The sequence below is a fragment of the Mesoplodon mirus genome (genome assembly GCF_964341445.2).
Source record: "Mesoplodon mirus genome assembly, chromosome: 5".
Taxonomy (NCBI): domain Eukaryota; kingdom Metazoa; phylum Chordata; class Mammalia; order Artiodactyla; family Ziphiidae; genus Mesoplodon; species Mesoplodon mirus.
Window position 1 is genome coordinate 136,301,184 of NC_138980.1, and position 26,392 is coordinate 136,327,575.

At 36.5% G+C, this 26,392-nt stretch overlaps 1 protein-coding gene across 4 annotated transcripts in view; it reads right to left on the reverse strand.

Moving 5' to 3' along the window:
- NDUFAF2 (NADH:ubiquinone oxidoreductase complex assembly factor 2) overlaps positions 1 to 26,392 on the reverse strand; it is a 192,614-nt gene that overhangs the window by 38,927 nt on the left and 127,295 nt on the right. For all 4 annotated transcript variants that reach the window (XM_082622339.1, XM_082622340.1, XM_082622341.1 and 1 more), the window contains exon 3: positions 11,122 to 11,162. In XM_082622339.1, coding sequence (XP_082478465.1) covers positions 11,122 to 11,162 — 41 coding nt within the window. The remainder of the gene's footprint in view (positions 1 to 11,121; positions 11,163 to 26,392) is intronic.

The window sequence follows — 26,392 nt, forward strand, 5'->3', positions numbered from 1 at the left end:
AAGGCAATATGTGAATGTTTTTTCCTTGCAACTGTAAAGAATCAGACTAATTCAGTTTCACAGAGGAAAAAAGATGATACTAAAAGCAGTTTACACATAATTTAACAGAGTTAAGATATCTAGGACAAGTTGTTATGTACAACATATGTCTACAAAGAAATTATTCTACCTATTAAGCACATACTAGATGCTTGATAAATAACTGAATGAACAATAAAGCTATATAAGCATTAAGTCTTTAAAAAGGAATTCCAAAACCTAAACCACACTGATTATTTCTTACTCATATTGCTACATAATTCCTTAAGTGCTTTTGGTATTTCAGAATTTCAAGGATTTCATTTTTCAGTTTATTCTGAATATCTTATTTTTCTATCAAGGATCTAACACGTTCTCTTAAAATATATGATTACGAGGTTTCATTGTATTCTTTTTAAATGAACTATTTCATGTATATAAATAAATATAGCTAATAATATAATATACACTCATGTGCCCACCATCCAACTTAAGAAAAAAAACACTACAGACATGACCAATAAAATGCTCTGTGAGCCCCCATCTACATTCTCCTTCCCCAGCAGTAATACCTACTTATTCATGCATGTTTTTATACTTTCACTACATCTTTATATATCAATAAACAAAACAGCAGTGATTTTTAAATTTTTTTTACATTCTTATCTCCTAAGACTTTTAAAAACTATGTACCACCTTGCATATTTAAGTTGACACTTAAATAATGGCAAAGGATGTATTTTCCTATTTACTGCATATCAAATGCATGCTTTAAATATGTTTTTGTCAAAGCCTTGGAGCTGCACTTTGGTTTATTCAATTTACGGAAAATATAACTATATAACTTAATTGGCAAAGCCAGTCCTCATTGTCAAATGCAATCACCCAAATTCAACCTACTCTCAGAAAAATTCTAACTTAATTTTTAAATTCAAATAAATGTGTTATTATGTGTCCCCATGACAACTTTCTCACTTGTGAATTTTAATTTTAAGATAGATAAATGGATAGCTAGCTAGCTAGGTAGACAGAGAAACTATAAGGCATGGAACCTTACTATGAGATTGTCACCTGGATGAAATAACGTGTTGCCCCTTTCAATAATTTTTATTGAAGCTTTCTCTGTTTTGTTCTCAAGGGACTCTCTCTCAGGAGAGACTCTCCGATAGTCTCTTTGTTTGCTGCCCTGATTTTTAAACCCCAAGGCAACGCACCATAGTAAGATTTAGGATGGACAAGACGTAAGCTTTTCTTTTGAAAGACAGATGATTATGAAAAACGTCAGAAAGGAGAACTGGCAAACCAGAAGGAGTTCTCAGGCAGATCTTTTTTTAGGAAGGACTACATATGGAAAGAGAGAATATGGAAATTAATTGCTTTAAAGCTATTCATACCTGTATATCCCACAGGAAGTCTTTGTGTGCCCAGGGTACAGGTATCCCAATTTGAAAACCACTGATCAACAGCTGGGGTTGGCAAACTAGGATCCAGCTGCCACTTGTTTTGTATACAAAGTTATACAGGGCACAGCCACACTCACTGGTTTACATATTGTCCATAAGTGCTTTCACAGTAAAATGGCAAAGTTAAATAGTTGCAATAGAGATTGTCTCACAATGGCCAAAATATTTACTATCAGGTGCTTGAAAGAAAAACTTGGCTACCCCTCATCTACGGCACTGTGTATGTGCTTTTTAAAATTCTTTTCTTTAAATTAAAGTTATATATTCACATATTTGTAAGCACACCTCATCATAAAAGGCTTATTATTATTATGAAAATGTCATTTCCCTCTCCCCAGAAGCAACTACTTTATATTCTTTTAGCTGATATGTATGGTACAGGCCAAACCAGGGAGCCACAAAAGTGTTTGACAGCTATCAAACAGACTTTGCCCCAACCCTTCCATAACATTCTTATATTATCATTCTTTATTATTCAGTTTCAAGCACTGTATGTTAACTTCTCATTACTGAAAATGAGGATTTATCCCATCGCATATCCTCAATATAGTTGTAAATCAATATTCAATATTTATTATTACGAGTAAACACTATCAGCAAGTGAGTTATCTGTATACTAAAATTATTTTTCCTTCTCCTACCCAAGGTTTACTTTTTTGGAGATAACAAATGAAGTCTGTTTATTTTCCACATACTTATCTATAATTCAACTTGATATGCTCAGTATATATGTGTTCATTTAATCCCTCTATTTTTCCGAATGTACCGCTTCCCTCAAATATGTCTGGAAAACAGTCTGTACTGTTTTCCCTTTGCCATGAATAAACCTCCAGGTTTCAACAGGGTAGAAAAGTTGCCTGGTTTTCAGACTTTCACGAAGGGAGTTTTAACAATGTCCTTTTCTTTTGCTTCAGGAGATTTAACATTAATACAATGCTATTATTTAATATATAGTTCATGTTCAAATTTTTAAAAATAACCCAATACTGTCCTTTATAGCTAAGGTATTCCCTCAATTCAGGATCACGTGTCATATTTGGTCATCAGGTTGATTAGTCTTTCTTTGTCGTTCATTACACTGATATGACTGGCCTGGCGTTTCATGAAGTTTTCTGGTTACTTCCTCGTGATTAGATTAAGTTTGTGCATTTAAAAAAATACTACATGAATGATGTCTTACTTTCAGTGCATCATACAAAGAGGCAAACATGATGTCAAGGCTGTTCTACTTGGCACGTCTGACTAGCTGGTTACGGTGGTATGGCCAGATTTGCCCACTATAAAGTTATTTTTTCTTCCCCTTTGTAAATTAATAAGTAATCTTCAGGGAGATACCTTGAGACCATGTAAATACCCTGTTCCCCAACAAAATTTGATCCAATGGTCTTAATATCCACTAATGATTTTCCCCTGAATTGATTATCACAATGACAGCTGAAAAATGGTGATTTTCCAACTCTGTTATTTCTTCTACATTTATTGGTTAATGTCTAATTGCTTCTTAAATAGATTTTCAACCAGGTTACTGTTTTTAGCACCAGCCTCAACTCCACTTTCAGTTTCCTGGCACTGCCAATTACTGAGCATTCTGGGATTCTGTGGTTTAAACTGGGTTTCTTCTAAGCTTTCTCTTCTGCTAGATTAGGGGTTGTACTCCTCAGTTTTGCTAAATTTGATAACATTGCTCATCTGCTTTCCAGCTTCCAAAACATTGTTGCTGTGTTTGCCTCTTCAATTTTTCTTTGACCTTATGCTTTTAAAAGTAACCCCCTTTACTGCCATTTTCATTAGGCTCAAAAAGAGAAAGTAAACTCGTGTTTAACTGACTAACTTTATTTGAAATTCCTTTTTCTTTCCCTGCCTTCAAATTTTATATAAATGGTATCATGTTGTACGAAATCTTCTGCAACTTGCTCTTTTTACTCAATATTACGTTTCTGAGATTTATCCATGTTGATACATGCAGCTCTAGTTCATTCATTTTTAATGAATGATGTTTTAATGCAGTGTATGAACATGTTACAATTTTCTTATCCAATTCCACTATATTCCCAAAAATGAGATTGTGAGGTTTGGGGTAGGGGTCTATTTTTCCATAAGAACATACACTCCCCATTTAAGTAGGAAAATAGGATTATATACGCAAAATGTGAATTTTAAAACATTTCAATTCTGTAACTTATAAAATGCACTAATAATACTAGGCACAGAGAACTCACTCAATAAATGTCAGTCACTTAGAGACAACAATGAAATGGGCTTCAGAAATTCAGAAATAAGATTCTTTTCTGAAAGTTAAACTGCAAGATCAACACATTATAGGCCAGGGCAGAGTTATGAAAAGAGTAAAACAAATGAAGAGCTGCAGGGCCAGCAACATTTGACCATAATATAACTAGTGTAATAGCAAAAGAAATAACAGGTCAATCAGAAAGGAGTAGCAGAGAAAAAAGGATAATCATAGAAACAAATGCTGGCAATCCATAAAAACACTGTTCATGAGAGCAAAAACCTTAATACACATGTGGCAATTTTTTTCTATTCCAAACCATAAGGCTATTCTTAGGATAAAGACAGATATTGGGAATTGTGGTCAATTCTATTTAAATATTTCCATTCCTATGGGTCAGACAATCCCTATTGTAAGATGGACACAACAGGTGATTTTAGGCTGGATGCAATTAAACATTTATTTTACTACTTAACTTCCCTTATCCTAATGCTGCACTCACCAGATATCCTACTGTTTTTTTCCTATGCTAACTTAATTTCTTACTATAAATTAATATACTGGAATTCTGGCAACCCTTTCAAACTCTCTTGTGTTTTAGTCACCGTGATATCTTTTAGAGCCAAATCACCTTGGACGTGGACAAAAAATGAGTCTTTGGAGCCTCCAGACCAGATCTGAGAACATGATCAAGTAAACAAGGTGCTGTGCAGTATGGTCCTACCTAGCTGCCCTAACCTCTCCTTCGACTACAGTATCACCATCCAACTCCGTTCTCTACTGATTTCTAGAATTTCCTCTTTCTCTTTCATTGAGCATATGTATTAAAAATAAAGTAAGTGAGCTCTAATATTATGGATTTCTTCTACTGTCTGTAAACCTGTTGCTGAGTCATGTATTTTGTCAATACTTGGCAATACATTTATTTACTTTTTCAAACAGAATTGTTTCCTACTATCTTGTCAGGATGAAAGGAGAAGCAATATTTCAGAATACTTGCTGCAAATGGCTTCTAATGGGATAGAATCAAGACTAGGAAAAGTCTACTTCATTAATTTTGTGAAATGTTAATTCAACTTGTACTGAACTGATGAACAGGTGTTGAACTATATTGGCAACAGGTATTGAACTGTATTGGCAAAACTGAATTTTCATGAAAAAAGTACAAGCAATGCTCAATTTCAAAATATGTTCAGTTTCTCAGGGTTATTTTATAGTTGGTCACTGGAAATTCAAACTCTGTCATACAAACCATGTAATATACTTACATGGCATTGAGATTTTCAAGTCTGTCAATAAAAGCCTATCTAACTAATAATGAATCAGGTTATGTGTTAGGTGCATCTGATATATAAGTGAATAAGACATAATCCCTGTGCCATATAGCCCACAATATAGTCAGCAAGATGGACAAATAAAACAAGTAATTATAATGCTGAACTCAAAGGGTTATATAAGTGCACAAGGCAGTGTAGCTATATCAAGAAAGAAGTGACTAACTCTATGAGTTAAGAAGTTAGGAAAAAAGTTAAGGAAAGTAGCACAGAATTTTAAAGCGCCTTTTAAACAGAATTAAGCATGAGCAGAAGTGTCCTGCTGATGGGAGAGAAAGAAGATATTCAGCTTGAGAAACAGCAAGGAGTGCCTTGGAAAGTAGGATGGGTATAACAAATATAAGGAGGAAAGCTAGAAAGTTGGGCAGGGCAGGAGGCTTAAATGGAATTTCAAGGAACTAGATCTTTTGGCCAGAGCTTCCCAAGAAGTGTGCCTAAAAATTGATTCCTTCAGCCTTCAAGGTGGCCAGGAGAGAAACTGTTGAGTTATAGGGTAGGCGTACATTTGACTTTATAAGAAACTGTCAGTTTTTGAACATGGTTATATCATTTTCACACCAATCAGCACTGTATGGTTATATATGAATGTTTATGGTTTCTCTAGTTATGGTTATTGTCAATCTTCTAAACTTTAGCCATTTTCATAGATGTGTGGTGGTATCCCATTATGGTGACTAGTGATGTTAAGTATCTTTTCCTATGCTTACTGGCCATTCTTGAATCTTATTAAAGCCAATTCAAGATTTTCACCCCATTTTTATTAGCTCTGTCTTTTATCATTGAGTTGAAGTGTTCTTTATATAGACTGGATACAAGTCCTTTCTCAGATACATGTACTGTGATTATTTTCTCCCAGTCTGTTGCTTTCCTAATGTTCTCTTTTGATGAGAATTAGTTTTTTGTTTGTTTTTATAATTAATTTTTATTGGAGTATAGTTGCTTCACAATGTCGTGTTGGTTTCTACTGTACAGCAAAGTGAATCAGATATATATATCTGCCCTCTTTGTTAGATTTCCTTCCCATTCAGGTCACTGCAGAGGACTGAGTTCCCTGAGCTATACAGTAGGTTCTCACTGATTATCTATTTTATACATAGTATCAATAGTGTATATATGTCAATCCCAATCTCCCAATTCATCCCACCTCCCCTTTCCCCCCGTGGTGTCCATATGTTTGTTCTCTTAATTTTGATTAGGTTCAATTTACCAATGTTTTTCCTTTATGGATAGTGCTTTCTGTCTCCTGTCTACCCCGAAGTTGTGAAGATATTCCACTATGTCTTTTTGTAGAAGCACTATAGTTTTAGCTTTTATGTTTAGTCTATGATCCATCTTTAATTAATATTTGTGTATGATGTGAGGTAGGGATCAAGGTTCGGCTTTTTCCATATGGATATTAAGTTATTCTAGTGCCACTTGTTATGAAGACTTTCCATTCCTAATTGTGTTCCTTTGGTGCTACTGCCAAAAATCACCTGGCTGTATACTATTTCTAAACTCTCTATTCTTTTCCATTTATTTGTTTATATATCCTTATGCCAGTACCACGTTGTCTTTTAAAAAAATTTTTTTTTGATGTGGACCATTTTTAAAGTCTTTATTGAATTTGTTACAATATTGCTTCTGTTTTATTTTATTTTATTTTATTTTTTGGTTTTTTGGTCCCAAGGCATGTGGGATCTTAGCTCCCTGACTGGGGATCGAACCTGCACCCCCTGCATTGTAAGGCGAAGTCTTAAGCACTGGACTGCCAGAAGAGTCCCCACACTTTCTTAATTATTATAGTTTTAGAGTAAGTCTTAAAGCCAGGCAGCATAAGTCCTTTAATTGTCGTCTCCTTTTTCATGATTGCTTTCAGCTATTCTAGGTCCTTTGCATTTCCATATATATTTTAGAATCAGCATGTTGATTTCTACCAAAACAAGTCTAATGGGATTTTAACTGGATTTTTATTTGATTGAGTCTATAGATAGTGGTTCACAAAGTAAGGGCTCTGGCCCAGCAGCATTACCATCACCAGGGAACTTGTTATGAATGCAAATATTCAGGCCTTACCTCAGACCTTGTGGATCAAAAACTCTGGGAATAAGGCCTTGCAATCTGTGTTTTAACAAGCCCTCCCTGTAACTGGTGCATGACAAAGCATAAGAATTACTGCTGTGAGGGACTTCCCTGATGGTCCAGTGGTTAAGACTCCACACTTCCACTGCAGGGGGCACGGGTTCGATCCCTGGTTGGGGAACTAAGATCCCACAGGCTGCGCGGCCAGAAAAAAAAAAAAAAAAAGAATTACTGCTGTGAATCAGTTTGGGAGAACTAACATCTTAGCAATATTGAATATTCCAATCCATGAAGAGGTATTTCTCCCCATTAATTTAGGTCTTCTTTAATTTCTCTCACCAATGTTTTATAGTTTTAAGTCTACATGTCTTGGGACTTCCCTGGTGGTGCAGTGGTTAAGAATCTGCCTGCCAATGGAAGGGACACGGGTTCAAGCCGTGGTCCGGGAAGATCCCACATGCCACGGAGCAGCTAAGCCCATGCGCCACAACTGCTCACGTGCCACAACTACTGAAGCCCATGCGCTTAGAGCCCGTGCTCCGCAACAAGAGAAGCCACTGCAATGAGAAGCCCGCACACCACAACAAAGAGTAGCCCTTGCTCGCCGCAACTAGAGAAAGCCCTCGCACAGCAATGAAGACCCAACGCAGACATACATACATACAAATAAATAAATAAATAAATAAAATTTAAAAAAAAGTCTACATGTCGCATATATTTGCTTAATTTATATCAGGGTATTTTATGCTTTCTGATGCTATTGTAAATGGTATTCTAATTGCTACTGGCTAACCTTCAGCCATAGTCTACAGGTGATATGGGCAGAAGCCTATTTGGGGGTGGGAGTTCACAAAGAGATTTAAAAAAAAGTAGAGAACTAAAATTACTGGTAGCATCTTGAAAACAAATTAGTTTCAACAGATATGCAAGAATAGGAGGTTGTTTCCAATGAATTGATATAGGTATTAAGCATGAGCAATTATAAAGATCACAAAAAGAAGGACAACCAGACATCATGTTCTCCTGTAGTCTTGCCAAACATTTTCTACATTCTTGACAAAAAGATCAAACATCAATATCCAGCTTCTGGATCCAGCTGCCAATGCGGAAGAAAGACAGAGGAGCAGGGGAACATGTTGAATTACACAGAGAGCACAAGATCAGCAAAATCTAGACTGTGGCAAACTCTTTAAGTCAAATGGGCTGGGTTTTTCAACAGACAAATGTGTAAGGAAATAAAAGTGATGGAGGAAGAACATATAAACTGAAAGAGATTTAAAACAAATACAAAGTTTTTACAAAATGGGCAAGTCTAAACTATAGTGTACATTTGGCTGAGAAGATTATTTAAACGTGAGTAAACGCTTACTATAAAAGTCAGGTTCAGGGTTGCTTTTGTGGGGAGAAAGGAGGTTGTATTGAGATCGGGCACATGAGTAGCTGGCAAAGTTCTGTTTCTTGATTTGGGTGGAATTTGCCTTATAATAACCTATTAAACAATACATTTAATTATTGTGGTCTTCTGTTTACATGACTTATTTTTACAGTAAATAGGTTTTTTCTCCCTCTTAACATGATATATGTAAAATCTGGGATTGAAGAGTTTATAAGTTTTAGTGATAGAATGATGTTTGGGGATGACACGAACTAAGGTGTGGCTATGGAAGTGGTTGTTTATTGAAGTAGGGATACTGGTGTGGATGAAGTCAAAGAAGTAAATGGCTAAGACTTGGGAAGACACTGACAGGAAAAAACCACAAGTCTGGTTCTAATCTCTGCCATCAGTGTGGGAGAGTGCCCTAGAGGTTAGCAAAGATAAAAATGATGAACAGGTCGAGAGAAATCTACTTGGATTGCAAAGGTACCACACTCTCCTGGGCTCACAAAATGGAATAATATTTTGGAAATGACTGGGGGAAGGTAGGAGCAATCAATCCCACTTCCTTTCTATGGGTTGTAGGAAAATGAGCACAATTCACCTCAAGGAAAAAAACGACTCATTATCTTTTAGACACAGATAGATTTTACTTGAGGCTCTGTGGTAGAGAAAGTTCCTAGGACAATATTAAAGGTGAAGGGTAATTTGCTAATAAAGAAACGGAAATTCCTGAAACACAATGGAAAGGGTCAGGAGGAAGAGAAAAGGGTGTGTGCATTTGTGTGTGTGTGTCTGTTGGGAGGTACAGAAGAGCATAAAGAACGATGTGATTAACAGTACATTAGAAAAGAGGCAACAGAGGGCTCCTTTTTAGATATTCAAGAATGTGAGCACCATGGAGGGAATGACTTGGTCTCACTGTTCTGATGGAGCTTGTCTGAGATACTGGGATTACCTAACATTTATAGGAGTAGTGCCTTAGGCCTGATTATTGCAGTTGCCTCCATCTAATCACTTTGCAAGTATCAATGTTTCCATGGAAGAAGGCTTTCAAAGTCTGGAGGATAGAAGAAACACCTTTTTCTCTTGAGAACAGTAGCTCTTATTATGGCCCAGAGAAGGGGAATCAGAAGGGCTCCTTGATCCATCCTACCACTGGAAACCACAGGGGATACTTCTGAATATTGGATCACATTGACTTTTTTTCGCTTTTATTCCAAGGTTCACTGATATTAGAAAAAAGGGTCTGAGAAGAGTAGGACAAGGTCAAGGTAGAAGCAACATACAAAGCTAGAAATAGGCTTAGAGATGTGCTCACTCAGACCCCAGGCAGACACACCCTGATGGGGTCAGTCCAGGAGGAATGGAACAAGTAAAGATAGGTATGCCAATTTATAGGTCATAATAAATTCTGCCCTGGAGTATCCCACCTCTTAAAAAGTGTGGCCTGAGTATCGGAGCCCATTTACATCGTCAGCAGGGTTGTAGTAGTAAGGGAATAGGGGAGGGAAAAGAGGAGTCCTCAGTAGCAGAAAAAATGGAATAGGTAGTATATATATATATATATTTTTTTTCTTTTTGCGGTATGCGGGCCTCTCACTGTTGTGGCCTCTCCCGTTGCGGAGCACAGGCTCCGGATGCGCAGGCCCAGCGGCCATAGCTCACGGGCCCAGCCGCTCCGCGGCATATGGGATCCTCCCAGACCGGGGCACGAACCCGTATCCCCTGCATCGGCAGGCGGACTCTCAACCACTGCGCCACCAGGGAGGCCCGGAATAGGTAGTATATTAATGAATTTGTAAACTTCCCTTTTATGAAATATTTATTTCTTACAAACTAACTTTAGAACATTTCATGCTATTGTTTTAAAATAAAAATTATGAAATAATCATGATTTTAAAACACAAATACCACAGCATTGCTATGCTTTTTATTCTGCATCCCACCCCAAACTATGTTTCTAAAGTTTTTTTTTTTTTTGGCCGCTCCACGTGGTTTGCAGGATCTTAGTTCCCCAACCAGGGATTGAACCTGGGCAGTGAAAGCGTGGAGTCCTAACCACTGGACTGCCAGGGAATTCCCTATGTTTTTAAGTTTTAAACAAAAATTCAATTCAACTATTAGTTACCAAGTGTTACATATTACATGCTAATTGTAATAAGTTTCTTCAGATACTAGATGGTGTTAAATTTATATAAAATTATAAAATTTTATGTTTTATATAAAATTAAGGGCAAAATAAGCAGAGCATGATTTAGAGAGGACCAAGAGATTCAGTGTTTCTCAAACTTTTCTACCAAAGCATCTGTATCAGAACAGAGAACTCCCAGGGGACAGGGAAATGACCTAATGCAAGCTGCTGTAAGTCCAAACATTCTCTAAAGTGTTTTTATTTTGTTTTAAATTTTTATCATTTCATTTAAAATTTTATATGGATTTTGTTACATCCCATAATTTGTGCATTTATTTTATTATAAAAATGTTTGAAATTATTTTCTATGGGGCAAAATTAATGCTTTGGAGAGGTGGCATCACATATAGTTTAGAGGCTTCACGTATCCCTGAGAGTACAAACTCCCAATTGAGAAACACAGCATTATAAACACATATTTGAATATTTTCCTTGTGTATTCTTACCTCCATAGTAGGTGGAGTCTTTCTAGTTTTTCTGATCCAAGCTAGAAAGAAAAATAATATTTAAATGTAAGTTTTCTATAATTTGCACATTTTATTCATTCATGCATGAAACAAATATGTATTAAGCACCTGTTATATATTGTTTTAGGCACATGAGTTCCCTCCTCTCCTGTAGCATATATACTAGTGAAGGGGCACAGAAAAGAAACATTATTAGGTAATGATTTGTGTCATAAAAAATACTTAAGTGTAGGGAGGATGTAGAGGGGATAGTTTCATAACTAAAATCATACCCCATAATCATCTGAATTCAACTTAGGGTATATATGGCATATAGGCCAAATCATAATACAGTAAACTTCAAGGCGATATTAAAGTTATATTATCCTGGAAATGTGAACCAATTATTGCTCGATATGTAAAAGAATGGATGTAGAAAAGTTTTCATTTACAGAGATTTCTCTTCTAACCTGTTCTAGCAAGCAGTCTATCTCATATGGCTGGTATCTTAGTGCCAACATTTGGGAGATGAGAGGCAGAGTAGAAAGAGCTTGTATTTGTGAAGTGCCTACTGGACACTGGGCACTGTGCTAGATACTTTAGCTATAGAAAGGGAGTGGGGCAACTGCCTCTAGAGAAGTGTATCAGAATCACATGAATACATGTTATAGTACTTAGCAGAGCAGAGGCAGATTTTGGGGGTTCAAATCCCAACTTCAGTACTTACTAGCTGTGTTACCTGAGGCAAGTTATTTAATTTTCTAAGTATCAGATTTCCCATCTGTAAAATTATAATACTAGTATCTAGATTTTAGTATCTACATTGCAAAAGTTATATGAAATAGTATATATAAATTCTTAGCTCAGAGTCTGGCATAGAGTAAACATGCAAGTCTAAGTTATCACTATCACTATTATTCAGTAAACCTGTATTTTTTATAACAGACTCAAAAAAGCAAAGATCAACAAAACCTGCTTGGCCTATGAGGATATATAGGAAACTGTGAGAAAACACACTGTAAGGAATATAGTCTTTGAAAAGTAAAAACTACTATTTTATCACTTTAGTTAATTCAATCTTCATTACAAAATCATGAAGTATGCTTATTTTATAGAGAAATTTAATGACATTCCCAAATTTATACATTAAGTAGTAATGGTGGAATTTGAATCCAGATCTGACCCTGTCTCTGGATCCAAAAACCATCCATGCTCTACTAAGCAGTTTCTCAAAGTTTATAAGCAACAAGCAAAGAACACTAAACTAGGAAGAGGAATAGGTCACAACACTGACTACTGTCAAAAAATAAGATTCACCCCATTTTACAGATTGGGAAACTGAAGATTAAGCAACTTGCCAAAACTCACACATTTAGCAAGTAACAGTCTGAGAATCAAATGCTGGTTGAACCGGCTCTAAAATCTGAGCTCTGCCCATTCACCAGCCACCTTCTCTTCTGACAGGCTAGCTCTGCTAGCCTGCCTTCTGTCATCCAAGTAATAGCAGCGGGACCTGTCCTCATGACAAGCCCAGTAATGAATGACTGTTGGGGTACAAAGAGCAACATTCAACTGCGGGCCTGGATGAGTTATTTCTCCCTACTTTGTTCTCTCTTGCACTGACCCCATACGTGTATTTTCAATACAGACCCAGTGTTTTGCCTTCTCTATTTCTATTTCTGAACTCCTATCTCTGTTATTATTTTCTGCATCCTCTTCTTATTAGCTTCCAGCCCTATTTCTAGCCACAACTTGCACAAACTTTATATTTCTTGTTAGGCTGGAAGGTTGTCAAAAGCAGGATGCATCCACAGGAGATTTATTTTTCTACCACCTAAATGCCTCGAAAGAGTAGGTACTTAAATACAGTTGTTGAATGAATACTTCCACTATAAAATACTTCCACTATAAAAATATTCGTTGTAATGGGATTTTTTTTTTTTTGTAATGGGATTTTGACCTGTATTAGAAAACCCAGCTTAGCAACAGCAAGATTCCTCTGTACGATCAAGGAAATAAGTGGTTTGTGGAAGTTTTCAACTGCCTCTTTATGGTGAAAATAAGGGGTACTTGTATATGTTTATGGGCATTTTTTTCCCCCAGGAAAAAGACTTCTTTTAAAATAATTCACCATGAGCCATATACCTCTAAAAGGTTTTAAACAATAAATCTTCAGTTCTAATTTGGATTAGAAAGTTAATTCAGAAAAATCATCTGTTACGGCAGGGGTTGTCAAACATAGCCTGCAAGCAAAATTCGGCCCATGGCTTGTTTTTTGTTTTAATGGCTGAAAAAAATAACCAACAAAGAACAATATTTCATGACACATGAAAATTAAATAGAATTCAAATTTCAGCCTCTGTAAATAATGTTTTATTCGAACACAGTCACACTTATTTATTTACATATTATCTATTATAATGTGGGCTACAATGGCAGAGTTGAGCAGCTGTAACAAAGATAATATGGCCCACAAAGCCTAAAATATTTACCATCTGGCCCTTTAAGGAAAATGTTTGCCAACCCCCGTGCTAGGGCTACCATTAAGTATAATCCTTTTAGCAACAACTATATATCTTGATTCAAAAACACTTTCATGAGCTTCCCTGGTGGCGCAGTGGTTAAGAATCCGCCTGCCAATGCAGAGGACACGGGTTCGAGCCCTGGTCTGGGAAGATCCCACATGCCATGGAGCAGCTAAGCCCGTGTGCCACAATTACTGAGCCTGTGCTCTAGAGCCCATGAGCCACAACTACTGAGCCCACGTGCCACAGCTGCTGAAGCCCATGCACCTAGAGCCTGTGCTCCACAACAAATGAAGCCACCGCAATGAGAAGCCCGTGCACTGCAATGACGGGTAGCCCCTGCTCACCACAACCAGAGAAAAGCCCGCATGCAGCAACGAAGACCCAACGCAGCCAAAAATAGATAAATAAAATAAAAATAAATAAATTTATAAAAAAGAATCCACCTGCCAATACAGGGGACATGGATCTGAGCCCTGGTCCGGGAAGATCCCACATGCCGCGGAGCAAGTAAACTCGGGTGCCACAACTCCTCAGCCTGCGCTCTAGAGCCCATGAGCCACAACTACAGAGCCCATGTGCCACAACTACTGAAGCCCGTGTGCCAAGAGCCTGTGCTCCACAACAAGAGAAGCCACCGCAATGAGAAGCCCATGCACCGCAACAAAGAGTAGCCCCAGCCTCTTCAATAAGTGGTGCTGGGAAAACTGGACAGGTACATGTAAAAGAATGAAATTAGAACACTCCCTAACACCATACATAAAAGTAAACTCAAAATGGATTAAAGACCTAAATGTAAAGTCAGACACTATCAAACTCTTAGAGGAAAACATAGGCAGAACACTATAACATAAATCACAGCAAGATCCTTTTTGACCCACCTCCTAGAGAAATGGAAATAAAAACAAAAATAAACAAATGGGACCTAATGAAACTTCAAAGCTTTTGCACAGCAAAGGAAACCATAAACAAGACAAAAAGACAACCCTCAGAATGGGAGAAAATATTTGCAAATGAAGCAACTGACAAAGCATTAATCTCCAAAATTTACATGCAGCTCATGCAGCTCAATATCAAAAAAACAAACAACCCAATCCAAAAATGGGCAGAAGACCTAAACAGACATTTCTCCAAAGATATACAGATTGCCAACAAACACAGGAAAGAATGCTCAACATCATTAATCATTAGAGAAATGCAAATCAAAACTACAATGAGATATCATCTCACACCGGTCAGAATGGCCACCATCAAAAAATCTACAAATAGGGCCTCCCTGGTGGCGCAGTGGTTGAGAGTCCGCCTGCCGATGCGGGGGATACGGGTTCGTGCCCCGGTCTGGGAGGATCCCATATGCCGCGGAGCGGCTGGGCCCGTGAGCCATGGCCGCTGGGCCTGCGCGTCCGGAGCCTGTGCTCCGCAACGGGAGAGGCCACAACAGTGAGAGGCCCGCATACCGCAAAAAGAAAAAAAAAAAAAAAAATCTACAAATAATAAATGCTGGAGAGGGTGTGGAGAAAAGAAAACCCTCTTGCACCGTTGGTGGGAATGTAAATTGATACAGCCACTATGGAGAACAGTACGGAAGTTCCTTAAAAAATTAAAAATAGAACTACCATATGACCCAGCAATACCACTACTGGGCATATACCCTGAGAAAACCATAATTCCAAAAGAGTCATGTACCACAATGTTCATTGCAGCTCTATTTACAAGAGCCAGGACATGGAAGCAACCTAAGTGTCCATCGACAGATGAATGGATAAAGAAAATGTGGCACATATATACAATGGAATATTACTCAGCCATAAAAAGAAACGAAATTGAATTATTTGTAGTGAGGTGGATGGATCTAGAGTCTGTCATACAGAGTGAAGTAAGTCAGAAAGAGAAAAACAAATACCGTATGCTAACACATATGGAATCTAAAAAACAAACAAAAAAATGGTCATGAAGAACCTAGGGGCAAGACGGGAATAAGGACACAGATTTACTAGAGAATGGACTTGAGGATACAGGGAGGGGGAAGGGTAAGCTGGGATGAAGTGAGAGAGTGGCATGGACATATATACACTACCAAATGTAAAATAGATAGCTAGTGGGAAGCAGCCGCATAGCACAGGGAGATAAGCTCAGTGCTTTGTGACCACCTAGAGAGGTGGGATAGGGAGGGTGGGAGGGAGATGCTGGAGGGAGGGGATATGGGGATATATGTATAGGTATAACTGATTCACTTTGTTATAAAGCAGAAACTAACACAACATTGTAAAGCAATTATACTCCAATAAAGATGTTAAAAAAATTAAAAAGAGTAGCCCCCACTCGCCACAACTAGAGAAAGCCTGCACGCAGCAATGAAGACCCAAGGCAGCCATAAATAAATAAACAAACAAACAAACAAATAAATAAATTTATTTAAAGAAGCAAAATACTTCCATATTATCTAAAATAAAAATCAGTATTAACTATTATATTTTTTCCACTTTGCTGTACACCTGAACCTAACACAATATTATAAATCAACTATACTCCAATAAAAATTAAAAAGCAAACAAACAACCCCCCCCCCAAAAAACCTATTACACTTTTTACCTGATTGCCATGTATTCTAGACTCTATGAACACTGCCACTGGCATCAGACCATGTTAAAAAATATAATGCACACTTACTATCACCATGAGAAAAACAACAATTTGCCTTACTGATGAGTCTATAAAACATTATTTTCAGTTTTTTTTAAGATTGGGAAAAGAAAAATACTTCAGTAGAATCCAAATAATTTTTTAAAATTCCACGGTGGATGAATAGGTTGAAGAAACTCTGATATGTGTTTTCTAAACCCTACTGGTTTTGTATAAGTTTATAAAATTCATTCATAGATATAAGAAAGTAATATAATTTAGATAATGTATTAAGTACTACCTAGACTATTCACTCTCACGAGACACTATTCTCTAAGGAAAGATATAAGGGCTTCCTTTAGCTTTGTTTTAAGTGGCTCAAGGAAGAAGATTTTTGTTTAGATAAATAAATGCAATTTCTGAAATAAATAATTCTACAATATAATTTACAATATTTATAATTCTACAATAACCAGATACTTGAAATGTCTTCTTGAGATGATGGTTGATGCCTGTTCACTGTTATGTATCCAATAAAGCTAGAAATTTTCAGTGTGATCACTCATTTATATAATCATCCCTAGTTTCCCAGTCACTACATAGAACAAAGGAAATGTCCTGCTGATGGCTGGCAAAGGTTAGGAGGAGGAAGGAACAGAAATAAGCGCTAATATCAAATCATTACATTTATTTTTTTTTTAACCTCAGAACAATCTGGAACTGAACCTCTATTCAATTACAAATTATATAATGATTTTGCCATTGCTAATTATATTTGTATGGTGGATTCTGTATCAGTCTTCATTATAATGTAACCATTGTCTGAATAGAATTTAGCAAGATAACTGGACAGTTTATGCCTTAAGATCCTAGCATTCTTTCATCAATACTCATTTGCATTCTCATCAGTGGGCATGAGATTTTCACTGAACTTTAATACTCTTATTGGAATATAACATAATATAATGAGCGTAAAAGTGAACATGCAAGTTGAATACTTCATGAAGCATACATTCTTCAAAATTTTATAAGAACTGAAAATGACTAATACACTTTTAGAAGTAGTACCAACAGGGGTTAAGGTAAATGAGAAATTTATCACCAGATTCAGTAGGTGACCATTCAGAGCTGAAGTTATAGATAGGTTATCAACAGTTGCATCCAAAGGATACATTAGAAATATGTGTTTCCACTACTAAAGGAAAATACGACTTTTTAATAAAGCTTCATCTTTCAAAAAACGATCTTTGCCAGTTCTGAGTGTTGACACATCATAAAGAATATTTTTTTAAAAATCCACATTTTTTCACTTTTTCACCACAAGAATTTTTCCACATTTCACCACAAGAATTTGTTGAAAATTCTTCAAATGATATATTATGAAATGAGTTATTTTCTGATTACCGACTCTAAACAGTTTCTTAAGGATATTATTAGATTTACTTGGCACAATTAAGTTACAAATTTTGTGATGCTCATGGCTGGCTATTACTGTTCTTTTCTTCTTAATCAACTTTATTGAAGTATAATTTACATACAACACAGTGAAACCATTTTAAGTATGCAATTCTATGAGTTCTGACAAATGTAAACAACCTTGTAACCAGTACCACAATCAGTGTATAGAACACTTCCATCATCTCCAAAAGTTCCCTAGTGTCTGACTACATGCAAACACCCACCTTAATTCACTCACAGCCCCCAGTGAGTGCTGTATCAATACTCTTTGTCACTGTTGATTAGTTTTGCCTTATCTACAATTTCACATAAATGGAATCTTATAGTATGTACTATTTTGCATTAGCTTCTTTTACTCAATATAAAATAATCTTAATCCCTGTTACTGTGTATAGAAAACAGACTCTGAAGGTAACCTCCAAAACCCCCACCACTTGGTGTTCATGCCTCTGTATGATCTCTTCCCCTTGAGTGAGGACAGGACCTGTGACTTACTTCTAACTATGAAAATTTGGCAAAGGTCATGGAATGTATGTGATTACATGATGATGTTACATAAGATTATAGCATCCTTCTTTTTGGAGTCTCTCTTTCCCTCCCTGGCTGTAAGGAAAAAGAAGGCCATGTTGGGGAATATTATGTGGCAAGAAACTGCTGGCAACCTCAAGGAGGTTATGGTGGTCTCTGGCCAACATCAAGCAAAACCTGAAGCTCACAGCCCTACAACTGCAAGGAACTGAATGCTGCCAACAACCACATGCGTGGGAAAGTGGATCCTTCCACACTCAAGCCTCCAGATGAGAATGTGAGACAGGTTGGGACCTGGGACCCTTTGTTGCAGTGCTTGCACCTGGACAAATGTCTCCTCCAGCAACAAAATACAAAGAAACTATAAGGGACTAAAAATAACTGCGTGCGTGCACAGCTGGGGAAAATTATGAACAATAAGTTACAAAAAGACCATAAACCCAACTGCCACTTCTGGAGAGCCTGGAGCAAAAGCAGGGTACTGCACATGCCCCCTGCACACAACACCACGAAGGGCGTGGGCAGACCACCTTAGCCACCCCTCTGGCCTGAACCCTGGACACACCCCTACCCTCATCCCATATAAGGAACCAGCTGCCTGCCCCACTCGAGGAGTAAGCAAGGGAACCTGTTACTTGTTTTTCTCCCTTGTGCTACAGCACTAGTCCCAGTAAAACCTTGCTTGAATTTCTTGTCTGGTCGCTTACCAATTTCTAGTGATTAAGGAGTCCAAGAACCCTGGTCAGTAACAAATGCAGCCCTGGCTGACGCCTTGATTGCAGACTTGTGAGACCCTAAGTAGAGAACCCAGATAGGCTATGCCTGGACTCCTGACCACAGGAACTGGGAGATGATAAATGTGTGCCATTTTAAGCTGCTAAATTTGTGGTAATATTGAAATGGAGTAATAAAAAACAAACACAACAAGCATAGCAGCAGTTTGTTCTTTTTACTGCTGTGTAGTATTCCAGTGTATGGAAAAATGACAGTGTTTACCCACTCACTACTTGGGCAGTTTTCAGTTTTGGGCTGTTATGAATAAAGCTGCTATGAAAAATTTGGGTACAAGTATTTGGGCAGACTTATTTATGTCTCTGGGTAAACACCTAGCAGAATTTCCAGGTGGTAGAGTATAAGTAGACAGTTAAATTTATAAAGAGCTGATAAACTGTTTTCCAAAGTACTTGTACCATTTTACACTCCAGCCAGAAATTTATGAAAGTTTCATATGCTTTATATCCTCATTAACACTTCATATTGTCAATCTTTTAAATTCTAACCAGTCTAGTGGTATGTAGTGTTATTTCATGATGGTTTTAATTCACATTCCTTGATGACTACTGCTATTATGTATCTTCTTTGGTGAAGTGTCTTTTCAAATCTTTTGCCCACTTTTAAAAATTCTGATGTTTGTCTTATTACTGAGTCATGACAGCTCTCACATGTTCTGACAAATTCTATGATAGATATGTATTGCAAACTTTCTCCCTATCTGTCTTGTCTTTTCATTTGTTCAAAGGTTTTTGTTAAAGAATAGAATTTTTAAGATTTTGGTGAAGTCCAATTCATCATTTTTTTCTTTTGTATTTGTTATGTGTGTATCCGATCTAATGCTTTGACTATCCCATGATTAAAAGATTTTGTCCAATGTTTTCTTCTAAATGTTTTAACTTTTACATTTAGGTCTGTGATCATTTTCAACTGAAGTTTTTAGAGATGAAGTGAGGTAAAGATCAAAGATTATTTTCTTTCATATGGATATCCTGTACTAGCTGTTGAAAAGAATTTCCTTTTGCCATTGAAAAATCAATTGACCATATAAGTGTAGAAATAATTCTGGACTCTCAGTGTGGTTCTCATTAGTTTTTTTTTTTTTTTTTTTTTTTTGCTGTACACGGGCCTCTCACCGCTGTGGCCCCTCCCATTGCAGAGCACAGGCTCCGGACACGCAGGCCCAGTGGCCATGGCCCACAGGCCCAGCCGCTCCATGGCATGTGGTATCCTCCCGGACTGGGGCACGAACCCATGCCCCCTGCATCGGCAGGTGGACTCTCAACCACTGCGCCACCAGGGAAGCCCCTCATTAATTTTATATCTATCCTCATAACAGCATTAAATTGTCTTGATAAATATAGCTTTTTAAAGTTAAATCTTCCAATTTTGGTCTTTTCAAAAATGTTGTAAGTATTCAAGGTCCTTTGCATTTTAATATAAAATTTAGAATCAGTATATCAGTTTTGATTGGGAATGCACTAAATCTACAGATCAATTTGAAGTGAAATAATATCTTTTAAATATTGACTTTTCTGATCCATGGAAGTTATAAATCTCTTCAATTATTTAGATCTTCTTTAATTTCTCTTGGCAATACTCTATATTTTTCAATGTATAGGTCTTAGAGACATATTTCTGTAAATTTATCCCTAAAGACTTCATGTTTTTAATGTCATTTAAAATGATACAACTGAAAATTTTACTTAGCAATTGTTTGGTATTAGAGTGTAGATACATAATTGATTTTAGCATATTGCCTTTATATCTTGAAAACTTACTAAATTCATTCATTAATTTTTGTAGTTTTTTTTAGATTGTCTACATGCACAATCATGTCATCTGTGAGCAGAGTTTTACTTTGTCCTTACCAATCTGTATTCATTTTATTTCTTTTTCTTGCCCTATTGCACTGACTTGGATTTTCCAGAATGATATGAAATAAAAAGTGAGAAAAGATACCTTTGTTTTATTTCCAATTTTAGGAGACAAGAGTTCTTTCACCATTGAATATGAGGTTACATAAAAGTTTTTTTTTTTCCTCTTAATGTCCTTTAATAGGTTGAGGAACTTCTTATTCCAAAGTTTGTGGAGAATTTTTAATCATGAATGTGTGCTGAATTTTGTCAATTTTTTTGTACCAACTGAAATTAACTTATGGTTTTTCTCCTTTATTTTATTAATGTGTTGAACATAAATGCAAATCAAATCCACAATGAGACATCACCTCAAACCTTTTAGGATGGCTATTACCAAAAAGGTAAAAGATTACATGTACTGGCGAGGATCTAGAGAAAAGGATACCCTTATGTCCTATTGGTGCAAATGTAAATTGGTATGGCCATTATGGAAAACAGTATGATGTTCTTCAAAAAAGTAAAACTAGAACTACCATATGATCTGGCAATCCCTCTTCCGGGTATATAACCAAAGGAAATGAAATCACTATTTCAAAGAAATATCTGTGTTTCCATGTTCATCGCAGCCTTATGCACAACTGCCAAGATATAGAAACAACTGTGTCCGCTTACAGATGAATGGGTAAAGAAATTGTGGCATACATACACACACACACACACACACAATGGAAAATTCTTTGGCCTTGAAAAAAATCCTGCCATTTGTGACAACACTGGATGTACCTGGAGCACATTAGGCTAAGTGAAATAAGCCAGACACAAAGAAAAAAAACTGCATGGTTTCACTTTCATGTGGAACGTAAAAAAAGTCAAATTCATGGAAGCAGAGAGTAGAATGCTGGTTAGGAGGGACAGTGAGGTGGGGGAAATGGTGAGATGTTAATCTTCAAATGTTAAACCAATCTATGTTACTGATATAAACTCCACATGGTCATGGCATATTACCCTTTTATATATTCTGGGATTCAGTTTGCTAATATTTTGTTAGTGATTTCTGCATCCGATGTTTATGTGAGATATTGGCTTGTAGTATTCTTCTCTTTATTGTCTCTGTGAAGAGCTGGTATCAAGGTAAACGTGGTTTCATAAAATGAGTAGATAAGTATTCCTCCACATTTTGGAAAGAATTTGTGGCCCACCCTGGCAAGTGCTGCACATGCATATGAAACAAAAATGTTTATTCTGCCATTGCTCACTGGAGTGTTCTATAATGTCACTTAGGTCAAGTTGTTTGATATAGTTATTGTCTATATAATTCTGACAATTTGTGCTTTTTACATGTAGGTTTTGGACCATCTAAATTTACTGCAACTATTTTGATAATTAGGTTTAAATCTACAGATATTTGTATACCTATGTTCATAGCAGAATTATTCAATAGCCAAAAGCTGGAAAAAACACAAATGCCCATTAATGGATGAATGATAAACAAAATGTGTTACAGTCGGCCCTCTATATCCACAAGTTCTGCATCCACAAATTCAACAAACCATGGATCAAAAACATTTGGAAAAAAAATTCTGCAAAGTTCCAAAAAGCAAAATTTGCCATTAATCAGCAACTATTTATACAGCATTTACATTGTATTAGGTATTAAAAGTAATTCAGATATGATTTAAAGTACAGTCATCCCTCAGTAACCATGGGGGGTTAGTTCCAGGACTCCCACAGATATCAAAATACACAAATGTTCAACTCCCTTATATGAAATGGAGTAGTATTTGCATATAACGTATGCATATCCTCCTGTATCTTTTTTTTTTAACATTTTTCTTGGAGTATAATTGCTTTACAATGTTGTGTTAGTTTCTGCTGTAAAACAAGGTGAATCAGCTATATGTATACATATATCCCCTCCCTCTTGCGCCTCCCTCCCATCCTCCCTATCCCACCCTTCTAGATGGTCACAAAGTACTGAGCTGATCTCCCTGTTCCATGCAGCTGCTTGCCACTAGCTAGCTATTTTGCATTTGGTAGTGTATATATGTCAATGTTACTCTCTCACTTCGTCCCGGCTTACCCTTCCCCCTCCCCGTGTCCTCAAGTCCATTCTCTACATATGTGTCTTTATTCCTGTCCTGCCCCTAGGTTCATTAGAACCATTTTTATTTTTAGATTCCATATATATGAGTTAGTATATGGTATTTGTTTTTCACTTTCTGACCTACTTCACTCTGTATGACAGACTCTAGGTCCATCCACCTCACTATAAGTAACTCAATTTCGTTTCTTTATATGGCTGAGTAACACTCCACTGTATATATGTGTCATATCTTCTTTATCTGTTCATCTGTCGATGGACACTTAGGTTGCTTCCATATCCTGGCTATTCTAAATAGTGCTGCAATGAACACTGTGGTAAACAACTCTTTTGGAATTATGGTTTTCTCAGGGTATACACCCAGTAGTGGGATTGCTGGGTCATATGGTACTTCTATTTTTAGTTTTTTAAGGAACTTCCATACTGTTCTCCATAGCGGCTGTATCAATTTACATTCCCACCAACAGCACAAGAGGGTTCCCTTTCCTCCACACCCTCTCCAGCATTTATTGTTTCTAGATTTTTTGATGAGGGCCATTCTGACCATTGTGAGGTGATACCTCATTGTAGTTTTGATTTGCATTTCTCTAGTGATTAGTGATGTTGAGCATCCTTTCATGTGTTTGTTGGCAATCTGTATATCTTCTTTGGAGAAATGTCTATTTAGGTCTTCTGCCCATGTTTGGATTGGGTTGTTTGTGTTTTTGATATTGAGCTGCATGAGCTGTTTTGTATATTTTGGAGGTTAATCCCTTGTCCGTCGCATTGTTTGCAAATATTTTCTCCCATTCTGAGGGTTGTCTTTTTGTCTTTTTATGGTTTCCTTTGCTGTGCAAAAGCTTTGAAGTTTCATTAGGTCCCATTTCTTTATTTTCATTTTTATTTCCATTTTTCTAGGAGGTGGGTCAAAAAGGATCTTGCTGTAATTTATGTCATAGAGTGTTCTGCCTACATTTTCCTCTAAGAGTTTTATAGTGTCCGGTCTTACATTTAGGTCTTTAATCCATTTTGAGTTTACTTTTGTGTATGGTGTTAGGTAGGGAGTGTTCTAATTTCATTCTTTTACATGTAGCTGTCCAGTTTTCCAGCACCACTTATTGAAGAGGCTGTCTTTTCTCCATTGTATACTCTTGCCTCCTTTATCAAAGATAAGTGACCATATGTGCATGGGTTTATCTTTGGGTTTTCTGTCCTGTTCCATTGATCTATATTTCTGTTTTTGTGTCAATACCATACTGTCTTGGTTACTGTAGCTGTGTAGTAGAGTCTGAAGTCAGGCAGCCTGATTTCTCCAGCTCCGTTTTTCTTTCTCAAGGTTGCTTTGGCTATTGGGGTCTTTTGTGTTTCCATACAAATTGTAAATTTTTTGTTCTAGTTCTGTGAAAAATGCCATTGGTAGTTTGATAGGGATTGCATTGAATCTGTAGATTGCTTTGGGTAGTACAGTCATTTTCACAATGTTGATTCTTCTAATCCAAGAACATGGTACATCTCTCCATCTGTTTGTATCATCTTTAATTTCTTTCATCAGTGTCTTATAGTTTTCTGCATACAGGTCTTTTGTCTCCTGAGGTAGGTTGATTCCTAGGTATTTTATTCTTTGTGTTGCAATAGTAAATGGGAGTGCTTCCTTAATTTCACTTTCAGATTTTTCATCATTAGTGTATAGGAATGCAAGAGATTTCTGTGCATTAATTTTGTATCCTGCTGCTCTATCAAATTCACTGATTAGCTCTAGCAGTTTTCTGGTAGCATCTTTAGGATTCTCTATGTATAGTATCATGTCATCTGCAAACAGTGACAGCTTTAATTCTTCTTTTCTGATTTGGATTCCTTTTATTTCTTTTTCTTCTCTGATTGCTGTGGCTAAAACTTCGAAAGCTATGTTGAATAATAGTGGTGAGAGTGGGCTCCTGTATCCTTTAGATCATCAGTACAGTAAGGCAAGAAAAACTAAAATTGGTAAGTGAATTTAGCAAGATTGTGTAAGGTACATGGTTAATATAAAAAAAAACTGCATTTCTATGTGTTACCAGTGAATAATTTTAAACTGAAGTAAAAAACAATCAGTAAGAGCCCATAAAAACTAAGACACACTTAGATTTTAATTTAATAAAATATATGCAAGACCTGTAAGCTGAGAACTATGAAAACTACTGATGAAAAAGTGAAAGAAGACCTAAAAAAGTGGAGCGAATATGCTGTATTCGTAGATTAGAAGGTTCAATTCTCTTCAATCTGATCTATAGATTCTATACATTCCCAATCAAATTCCTAGAAGGATTTTTTTGGGGGTAGTAATTGATAAGCTGTTACTAAAAATCATATGTAACAACAAAGGGCCCAGAATAATTAAAATAATTTTGAAAAAGAAGTTGGAGGACTCAAATTACCTTATTTCCAGACTTACTACAAAGCCTCAGTAATCAAGACAGTGTGGCACTGACAAAAGGACAGATACACATTCATAGACAGAACAGAGAATGAAGAAATAGATCCACACGCATAGGTCCAATTGATGTTTGACAAAGATGCAAAGACAATTCAATGGAAAAAAAGATGGTCATTTCAAAAAATAGTCCTCAGAGAGTAATCACAAAGACAGAAAGTATAATGGTTGTCAGGGGCCAAGGCAGAAGGAAGAATGGAGAGCTATTGTTTAATAGGTATAGAGTTTCAGTTTTAGAAAATGAAAAGAGTTATGGAGATGGATGGTGGTGATGGCTCCAAAAAAATGTGAATGTATTTAGTACCACTTAACTGTACACTTAAAAATGATTAAGATGGTACGTTTTATGCTATGTGTATTTTAACACAATAAAAAACTAGTGCTGAAAAAACTGGATATCCATATAAAAAATAAAATTGACTGATATCTAAACCATGTACAAAATTTAATTCAAAATTAATCAGAGACATATATGTAGAACTGCAAACTCTAAAACTTTTAGAAGAAATCACCAAAGAAAATATTCGTGAGCTTGGGTTAGGCAAAAATTTCTTACATACAACACCAAAAGCATGATGAGGCATAAAAGAAAAAATGATAAATTTGACTTCATTAAAATTAAGAATGTGTCCTCTTCAAGCAGCACTGTGAAGAGCATGAAGCCACAGACTGGGAAAAAAGTATTTGTAAATCACATATATGGTAAAGGACTTGTATTGAGGATATATAAGAAACACTCAAAACTAAACAAATAGGAAAAAAAGCCAACCAAATAAAAAATATCTGGGCAAAAAGAAGAGATATACAGATGGCACAGTGGCTCCAGTTGAAAACTGCTATCAAGTGTAAAAGACCCAAATGTCTTTCAGCTGGTGAATAGATAAGCAAACTGGTATATCAATATGATAGAATTCTACTCAGCAATTAAAAGGAATAAACTACTGATTCGTGCAAGCAC